Consider the following 10,395-nt stretch of genomic DNA (forward strand, 5'->3'; position numbering starts at 1 on the left):
GGGAAGCAGTGAATACGAGATGGAATAATGAGCGGCATTTTCAAAAGTTGGAGAAGACGCCGAAGCAGTGTGACAGCCATGCAGAGCAGTGCTAGTGATCGGTGAGTATGAGACAAGGGTGGAGAGGGAGAGACAGACAGACAGAGAGAGACCGATGGACAGACAGAGAGAGCCCTATAGCTGGTTCTGCATTCACAGATTTGCGATTTATGGAGCTGCTATCAGCTACTGGACACAGTCTTCAGCCCTTACAAGGACTATTTATTAGTTGGTTCTAAGAACGCTCTCCTGCACTCAATACAGCCTATCTACACCGCCAGCTCCCTATGACTGTATGTTCACAAAATGGCCGCTGGCATATATAGCCCCCAAGACGCTGTGCGGCCGAGCCAATCACAGTAACACCACAACAAAGATGGCTGCGGCATTACTGTGAGGGTAAACAACATCAGATGTGTTCATTGGCTGGAAAACAGGCGCCAGGATGTCAGAAATGAAAATGAAAGTATCGGAGCGGATGTTGTTTTATTCGTCGGATACCGAATGTCGCGAATAGCTTGTTATTTGTCGGATACCGAATAGTGGCGAATACATTCGCTCATGCCTACCAACAATACAATGGGCGCATTGTAAACTGTTATGAAGGATTTTTTTTGGTTATTTTTTTTTTCTTTATATGACTTAGTTTTTAATTTTACCATAAAATCTACTGGAAATTAAGTAAAAGTGCAATGAAATGATGAAAAAAAAACAAACAAATTCCATCTTTTTTTATTGTTTTTACGCTATTGACGATGTGCTGGAAGTGAGCGGTCAGCGTGATTCTCCAGGTCAGTGTGATTACGGCAATATCAGACGTCCACATTTCTTAGTATCTCAGTGGTGACTAGAGATGAGCGGACCCGTGGACATTCGGCTTCTGCTGGTCCAGATGAATATTTGTAAAGATCGGGTCTGGACTTGGACTTGACCTGAAGTTTATTTAAAGTCACTGATTGGCAGTTCTGGTCTCCGCCCACATGCAGCCATAAACAGATCACTATCAGGGGAGGATGGGTTTTTCAGTTTTATTTCTTGGTGCACAATACATCTGATTGTGGTTTGCATATGTAAATCCCCCGAACTCCAAACCTGAACTTTACTATCTTGGAAAAGTCTGGGTTTATACCGAACTACAGGTTCACTCATCTCTAGTAGTGAATAAAAATCAGACTTTTGTAAAAAAAAAACCATTAAAAAATCGGTTTGTGTCTCCATTTTCCGATTTTCCGACATCGAAGTTGAGTGAGGACTTGTTTTTTGCTTGATGAGCCGACGTTTTCATTGATACCATTCTAGGTGCAATACTTTTATGGGTCGGTTTTGCTACTTCATTTCATGTTGAATTTTTTTTTTTCCTACCCAAATGACATCTTTCCTCCATTATTATCTCCATTAATTTTACATATCGGCTCATCTCCTTATCATTTAGGTCCTTATAATATCGGATTCTATCAGTGGTTTTATTCTGTTTTCAGAAAATGTCCTGTCCAGGATGGATATGGGCAGGGACAAGATGGCGGAGAGGATATTACACCTCACCCTAGAGATCCTCTTCCGGCTTACTGGAGAGGTGAGAGATTCTGATGACGTCACATTACATCATTCTTATCTATGGGAATAACAGATGGACAGAACTGGAGAGGTGAGGACTCTGGAAATGTCTGGAGTGAGATTTATTACTGTGTCTCTCCATAACCAGGATTACACAGTAGTGAAGAAGACCTCTAGTGAGCGCTGTCAGGCCCCTGTGTCTGAGGGATGGGGAAGACCCCTGAGCCCAATCACGGGGCCTCCACCTCACCCCCCGATACATGAGGACATCAATGACCAGAAGATCCTAGAACTCACCTACAAGATGATTGAGCTGCTGACTGGAGAGGTGACACTGCTGGGAATGCTGGGACATTATACAGTAACGCTATGAAGGGATCGGGGGTGACGGTATCATTGTATGTGTCAGGTTCCTATAAGGTGTCAGGACGTCACCGTCTATTTCTCCATGGAGGAGTGGGAGTATTTAGAAGGACACAAAGATCTGTACAAGGACGTCATGATGGAGGTTCCCCAGCCCCTCACATCACCAGGTAATAGACAGGACTAAATACACACGGCCTATAATTATCTGTATGTAAGGAATGAATTCAGCCCCTGTATGTGTCTCCTCCAGTTCTATCCAGTAAGAGGACAACACCAGAGAGATGTCCCCGTCCTCTTCTCCCACAGGACTGTAACCAAGAAGATCCCGATGTTCCTCAGGATGTGTTTCCTCCAGCTCTATCCTGTAAGAGATATCTACTCATGCACTTTCTGCACTAATTTGTGTTTACATTTTTAGACTTTCTGCTCAGTTTTTTTTTTCAAATGTATTGTCTTTACTTCTGTTTGTTTCTAGTGCCTTCTCTATGTTATTATGAAGGGAACTCAAAGACCTGCAGAGGGTTCATAAATACCGTTTCCCTGAAAATCAAACATAGTCCAAAAATAACACTTAGCACAATTTTATGGGATCTTTGAAGAATGCTTGAAATATAAGCCCTACTCCATAAATAAGCCCTAGTTACAGTCAGGGCCAGCGTTGGGAGGAGTCAAACTGCGCAAATTCTCAAAACCCCACTCTCTTAAAGACCCCATCAGTTGTATTCTGAGGTTAATTGTTTAAGGACCTTTGATGGCTTCAAAGTCATGTGACATGATGTAACCAAAGGTCTCTTAATTGCAGGAGTCTAAAAGGACTGAACAGAAGACAGGCTGGCATGGTGGACTGGCATTAGGGGAAAGGGAGAGCAAACTGGACAATTGCACAGGGCCCCATTCTCCCAGGGGCCCCAGTGTTTATATACCAATTATAGTGTGTCGCCCATGGATAAGGGGGTACTCAGATCCGGGCCACGGGGTCACTTCTGTGGGTATCACGGTGGCGTGACCCGGTCTGTGATCCCAGGCTCCACAGTAAAAGGGGATTTGGTAAGGGAGATTGTCCGTGACGCCACCCACGGTTGTGGTGAGGTTGTGACACCACCGCTGCTCTGGACGGGGATCCCGGGAGTGATGGTATGGAGCAGCTAGATGTTAGTTCTCCCCTCCGTGGGTAGGGGGTTGGTTGTCCCGGGGCCCGGTGAGGTAGGTGGATGGGTAGCAGGCGGGTTATGGGGCCTGGTGAGGTGCAGGGTCGCAGGGGCAGCGCTGTGCCGCACGGCACGGGGTACTCACTCAGCCAGTAATCACGACACAGTCCTTGGTAAAACACTCGGCTGGATGGACGGGTGCCCACAGATGGCTGCGGTTGTTGTTTCTCCCCTGACCCAGTTTGGTGGTGTAAGTCCTTTCTTCCACCTCCGTGCATGCTCCTCCTGCGCTCCGGCTTCCAGCTGGCTCCCCAGCCCCGGCTACCTACGGTTCCACCAACTGTCTCCCCGGCTCCCTGCAGACGGCCACTACCGTCTGCCTGACTCTCTGCTGCACGAGGGCCATAGGCTCCAATCCTAGGCCCCAGTCTGCGTCTGCCTCTCTGCAGACCTCCTCTCTCTTCCTCTCCTAGGACCTGACTCAGCTTGTTTCCTGCCTCAGGCCAGCTAACTCCTGGGTGGGCGTCTCCATCTCCTGACTCCGCCCACCTGGTGTGTCAGTCTGAGCCCGAGGAAAGGAATCAAGTTTCACTGGGGATGTCTGCTGTGAAACTGTTGGGGGTGGGGGTGTGTGTGTGTTGTTACCTGTGGCCCCTGGCTTGTCCAGGGCGCCACAATAGGACTGCTTAAGGACCATTTTGTCATCAAGTCATGTGACCAAAGGTCTCAATTGGAGGAGTCTAAAGCTGAAGAGGAGACAGGCTGGTGTGTGTGTGTGTGTGTGTGTGTGTGTGTGTCTGTGTATGTTCACGACAATTTTAACCAGCTTTGCCAAAATGGGCAGAGCTTGGCCAGAACAAGGGTGTGATGCCACCGCTTCTCTAATTCATAACAAACTGCAATGATCCCTATGCCAGAAATCTCACTCCAGTCCCTGACGTCATTTTTCAGTGTACATCACCGGTTTTGATGAATTTGAACCCTAATGTTTATCTGTACAGGCTGCAAGACCCTGCTACCTGCTTTGGTTACAAAGCCTAAGGATAGACCATCAGCGTTACAGTCCCAGACAACCCAGTTGAATTTTCAGCATCTGTCTTTATTTTATTTTCGTCTTCAAAAAAACCTTTTTGAAATTGTCTATGTTGTGGATCAATGTTTCAAGGAGATGTTTGCAGGTTTTGCGAACCGTTATGGCAGCGTCAGGATCTGTTGAAATGATAGACTCTGGTACTTTGCATGTTAATTTCTCTGCTGTCTGTGAGCAGCGCAGGGAGACTCAGGCATCAAACCACAGGCTTGGGCAGGCTAGTAAAAGTTATTCTCTGCTGGGCTGCTTGTTAATGTCTGTGATCCCATGCTGTAGAGGAGAAAGTATTGTTTGCTCCCGTTCTGTACATGCTGGTTGGACTATTTCATTAATGCCAGCTATAGTTTACCTATACTGATCTGGTGAGGTGTTGTGATCCAGACTTATGGGTGCTTTTTGTGCATTATTACTGTTAGCTGTTGTGGTGTTAACCCTTGTTGTCATTTTTGTTGCTGCCTTCTTGCTCTTGCTTTTCTCCTTAGCCTCTCACTGTTTATTTTTGTGAGTTTGCAATGTGTCCCGTCTGTCTTAATCTGTATTTCCATCATAATCCTGCCCCTTCCTTCCCTAGGGGATCACAGATTAGAGCAAGTCAGGAGACTAGTAATGCACGAGACTCCGGCATCTCCATCTTCAGGGGTAATCCAGAGGTTAGGAATAGCTTAGGGTCCCCTAGTGTGAGGGACAGTATAGGAGCCCCCTATCCCTCATTGTCACAATGTGACTGCAGGATAATCAATCAGATTATTTACTGTAGCACATTCCAGAGAACTGGTGCTAGAAATGGGAGAGCCGAATTAGCAAAGATGTAACTCTTAAGGCCGCTTTACACACGATATTGCTAGCGATCTCGTTAGCGATGTGACACGCCCAGATCGTTGCTACGATTTGACGAGATCGCTCATAGGTCATTTTGTAGCGGTCACATGTACCCATCTCACAAACGATGCTACATCGTTCAGCGAGATATTGTTTGACCAAGGCGGTCATGTGGATGTTGTTCGTCGTTGGCAGGGTGTCAAACGTAGCAATATGTCTGCTGTGTTACACAATATTTTGAAACTGAAAATCGTGTCAATGATTTTCGCTTTTTTTAAGATTGTTCGGAGTCGCACGTAGGTGTCACACGCAACTACGTCGTCAACGACGACGGAAGCGCGTCACGAAAACCATGACCCCGACATATCGTCAGATAAATCGTAGCGTGTAAATGGGCCTTTAGATCTCGATATTGGACAACAGATTCAGAATAATTTTTTCCCTAATTTAATTTCTGATGTTATGGTTTAAAAAATAAATGTACTGTCAAGATAATATCATTAAAAATTAATAACTTTGTGTTTATTTTTAGCAGATGACTGTATTGGGAGTTCAGATGGATCTCTAATATCTTCAGAATTTATAACAGAAGATGAAAGTATCCCACATGATACATATGAAGAGCATACTGTTGTCCCAGATATAAATCCAGTCCTTCCTCGGAAAGCTCTATCATCTGAGTTTTTCAAACAAGCCCAAAATTCCCATCTATCACAGAATTGTAAGCAGAATAAAAGTTACAAAAGGGATGTGGAATATGAAACGGATGAATTGGTTCCTACAAGGGAGAAGCCATTTTCATGTTTAAAATGTAGGAAATGTTTTGCCAGTAAATCACATCTTGTTGACCATCAAATATATCACACTGGGAAGAAGCCATTTTCATGTCAAGAATGTGGGAAATGTTTTTTTCAGAAATCCTATCTTTTTAAACACCAAAGATCTCACACAGGAGAGAAGCCATTTTTAAGCCCAGAATGTGAAAAATGTTTTATTCCAAGAATAACCCTTGCTAACGATCAAAAAATTAACTCTAGGAAGAACCCATTTTCATGCTTAGAGTGTGGGAAATGTTTTATTCAGAAATCATGCCTTGTTAGACATCAGAAAATTCACACAGGGGAGAAACCATTTTCATGTTCAGAGTGTGGGAAATGTTTTATTCAGAAATCATGCCTTGTTAGACATCAGAAAATTCACACAGGGGAGAAGCCATTTTCATGTTCAGAATGTGGAAAATGTTTTTTTCAGAAATCATGCCTTGTTATACATCAGAAACTTCACACAGGGGAGAAACCATTTTCATGTTCAGAGTGTGGGAAATGTTTTATTCAGAAATCAAATCTTGTTGAGCATCAAAGATCTCACACAGGAGAGAAGCCATTTTCATGTTCAGAATGTGGAAAATGTTTTATCCATAGATCAGATCTTGTTAGGCATCAAAGATCTCACACAGGTGAGAAACCATTTTCATGTTCAGAATGTGAAAAATGTTTTAGTCAGATGTCACATCTTGTTACACATCATAAAATTCACACAGCAGACAAGCCATTTTCATGTTCAGAATGTGGAAAATGTTTTTTTCAGAAATCATGCCTTGTTAGACATCAGAAAATTCACACAGGGGAGAAGCCATTTTCATGTTCAGAATGTGGAAAATGTTTTTTTCAGAAATCATGCCTTGTTAGACATCAGAAACTTCACACAGGGGAGAAACCATTTTCATGTTCAGAGTGTGGGAAATGTTTTATTCGGAAATCAAGTCTTGTTGAGCATCAAAGATCTCACACAGGAGAGAAGCCATTTTCATGTTCAGAATGTGGAAAATGTTTTATCCAGAGATCAGCTTTTGTTAGGCATCAAAGATCTCACACAGGTGAGAAGCCATTTTCATGTTCAGAATGTGAAAAATGTTTTAGTCGGATGTCACATCTTGTTACACATCATAAAATTCACACAGCGGACAAGCCATTTTCATGTTCAGAATGTGGAAAATGTTTTTTTCAGAAATCATGCCTTGTTAGACATCAGAAACTTCACACAGGGGAGAAACCATTTTCATGTTCAGAGTGTGGGAAATGTTTTATTTGGAAATCAAATCTTGTTGTGCATCAAAGATCTCACACCGGGGAGAAACCATTTTCATGTTCAGAATGTGGAAAATGTTTTATCCAGAGATCAGCTTTTGTTAGTCATCAAAGATCTCACACAGGTGAGAAGCCATTTTCATGTTCAGAATGTGAAAAATGTTTTAGTCGGATGTCACATCTTGTTAGACATCATAAAATTCACACAGCGGACAAGCCATTTTCATGTTCAGAGTGTGGGAAATGTTTTAGTCAGAATTCAGAATTTGTTAGACATCAGAAAATTCACACAGGGGAGAACGTATTTTCATGTTTAGAATGTGGGAAATGTTTTATTGCGAAATCAGCTTTTGTTATGCATCAAAGATCTCACACAGGGGAGAAGCCATTTTCATGTTCAGAATGTGGGAAATGTTTTATTTCAAAATCAGAGCTTGTTATGCATCAAAGATCTCACACAGGGGAGAAGCCATTTTTATGTTCAGACTGTGGGTAATGTTTTACTAGTAAATCAAATCTTGTTGTGCATCAAAGGTCTCACACAGGGGAGAAGCCGTTTTCATGTTGAGAATGTGGGAATTGTTTTATTAAGAAATCAGATCTTGTTAGTCATCAAAGATCTCACACAGGGGAGAAGCCATTTTCATGTTCAGAATGTGGGCAATGTTTTACTAGGAAATCAGGTCTTGTTAAACATGTGAAGAAGCTGCACAGGGAAGGAACCTTTTTCATGTTGTGAATAATTGAAATGTTTAACTGGTAAATCAAGTCTTGCCGACCATCAGAAAACCAACAGAGCGGAGTAGCCATTCTTGCTTTCAGAATTTGGCAAATGTTTTTAAGATTAATGAGATCCTGTTGTCCGATGAGTCACACAGGAGAAGCCATCATGATCTACTATAATTTAAAGGATTTTATAAAAAGATTGCTACAATTGCTCAAGTAAGAATTTGTAAGGAAAAAAAAATTTATTTCTTTTTAAACTTATTGTATTTTTTGGACCATAAGACACACCTAGGTTTTGAATGAGGAATATAGGGAAAAAGATTGACACAAAAAATGTGGTCATCACGCACTGTTATGGGGGGGATCTGCTGACACTGTTACTGGGATAAAATCCCCTAATTCTGTACTGATGTCACCCATCCTGGGCCCCTTACAGGTAATGTTGATGTGTCTCCCATCCTCGTGTATACTGTATATCCATCCTGGTTTATATGTTGCCCATCTTTATCCCATCCTGGTATATATGATCCCCATCCTGGTATATATGATTCTTGTCCTAGTATATATGTCCCCATTCTTGTATATATATATATATAGCCCTCATCATGGGCCCATGCTGGTATATATTTCCCCATCACACTGCACACATAAGAAAAGAAATGATTACACTCCCCATCCCTCCGCTCTCCCGGTGCACAGTGTTCTCTACTGATGCTGGCAAGTGACTTCACCATGTAAGCGGAGAAGCGCATGACATTACTGCCATGTGCCCCCAGTTACACGCAGAAGTAAGTGTTAGAGAATAGTCAGCCATAATATGCTGCCATGTTGTATCTAAGAGCCATCTTGGGAAGACTTGAGCAAACTAACTTTGCAGCTAATGAGCTGCACTGGCTAGAGTTCTCCCCCCAGAGAGGAGATAGAGATGACATCAGCGTAATTAGCAAGTATAAGAAAAGGTCCAAAAAAGGTTAAATTAAATAGAAGAATACAATTGCGTCAGTTGATAGATGGGGATGTGTAGTCATGAATAGCAGGTGTATTGAATTGATAAAGAAATTAAGTTATCAATAGAGTTGTCAGTGTGTGAAGAGTTATGTGAAGTAGAGGTGCCTTCAGGGATCAGAAATGTCAGCAATGATGACACGGCTGAACTAGTGAAAAGTATCATGGAGGCCCATAGGAATCCAATAGTGTTTACCGCAATGCTCGTAAATAATGTCATGATGTATCATTATATTCTTTGTTCTCCAACGTATACGCCTTTCTCTGCAGTATGAGCTTTCCTTTGTCTAACATGTATAAGAGCCCCACACGCCTTTCGGGGGACACTTCTTCTTCTTCTTCATCTGTTGCTAATTCTGCTGTTCTGCCAGACACCTGCGTGTGTCATCCTGCCGCATAACCTGTCTTATCTGCTCTGTTGCTATCTCGGAATAAACTTCAGTCTTTGCTTGAAACCGATTGTCTAGAATGTCGTCTTAGCTCTCAAGGTCTACGGACATTTTCTTTCTGTAAGCTTCCAGAATATTCACTGCTCCCCACAGCCAGGATTATGGGTTTGGGGAGCACTGACTATTCAATGTCTAATTGTAGACACACGTGATCGCCCAGTCATAGCATTAAGCAGGCGGCTTAGTAATCATGTGTACCCGATATTAAAGAGAGTGAATATTCGCTGCTCCCCATGCTAATAATACCGCCTACTTGGCGCTGGCTTCATTGCCTAGAGGTGGGCGGGATTATGGTGTGGGGAGCAGTGAATATTTTTAGCTGGCACACTGTTAGCCTTTTTGAGAGCCTTTAGGAACATTTGTGAAAGCTTTTGATACTGGATTATATTTAGATAATTCACTAATCTCAGGTTGCCCACTGCTTTATTTACTAAAAAGCGCAGCCCCAGATTGGAGATAGGAACTCTTAAGTATATCACATTGTATATAATTGCATTTCAAATCTTGTTGTTTTGTTAATAAATGCTTGTAAAATATATATTTTTCATGCCTATCTTTCTCTATTGTCTAGATGTGATGATTTTGCCTCTGAACCTCTGGAGTTGGCGCAGACCTGTAAACATTTCACACCAAAATAGTGAGGGGAGAATTGAATCACACTATGTATCTTAGATATGTGGAAGTTGTTAAGACGCTCTGTTCCCAAATTATCAAAGCTTTTATGCAAAAAAAAAAATTGGAAAGTTGTGCCAAGATTTGTCATTTTCACTCTAAAGCGGGATTTACACGCTACGAGATCGCTACAGCGATCTCGTTGAGGTCACGGATTTTGTGACGCACATCCGGCCGCTGTAGCGATATCGTTGTGTGTGACTCCTAGGAGCGATTTTGGATCGTTACAAAATCGCTCCTCGTTGATGTCGCGGGCGGAGGAGGGGACGCCGCGCTCTCCCACTGCTCGGGTCCGGCTGCCGCTGCGGCTGCTGCGGCCTGCTGCTGCTGCTGCTCGGTGGCTCGAGCGATGGGCCGGATCCCGGGGACTCGAGCGGCGCTCTTCGCCCGTGAGTGAAAGGGGATTGGGTTTTGGGATAGTTTATTGTCCGTGACGCCAC

The 10,395-nt window shown here is 43.1% G+C and overlaps 1 protein-coding gene across 1 annotated transcript; it reads left to right on the top strand.

The window, feature by feature from the left end:
* Positions 1-2,177: 2,177 nt before the first annotated feature.
* LOC142259098 (uncharacterized) lies at positions 2,178-9,740 on the top strand. Its single transcript, XM_075331614.1, has 3 exons — positions 2,178-2,192; positions 2,239-2,323; positions 5,549-9,740. Exons 1-3 carry the CDS (start codon positions 2,178-2,180, stop codon positions 7,597-7,599), a joined length of 2,151 nt encoding a protein of 716 aa, XP_075187729.1. The 3' UTR covers positions 7,600-9,740.
* Positions 9,741-10,395: the final 655 nt, after the last annotated feature.

The sequence above is a fragment of the Anomaloglossus baeobatrachus genome (assembly GCF_048569485.1).
Source record: "Anomaloglossus baeobatrachus isolate aAnoBae1 chromosome 5 unlocalized genomic scaffold, aAnoBae1.hap1 SUPER_5_unloc_26, whole genome shotgun sequence".
NCBI lineage: Eukaryota > Metazoa > Chordata > Amphibia > Anura > Aromobatidae > Anomaloglossus > Anomaloglossus baeobatrachus.

What these genes read in the sequence shown, in the direction of transcription:
- LOC142259098 (XM_075331614.1), top strand. An exon ending in GTTTCCTCCAGCTCTATCCT is followed by an intron (nt 2,324 to 5,548) that starts GTAAGAGATATC and finishes GTTTATTTTTAG; the next exon opens with CAGATGACTGTATTGGGAGT.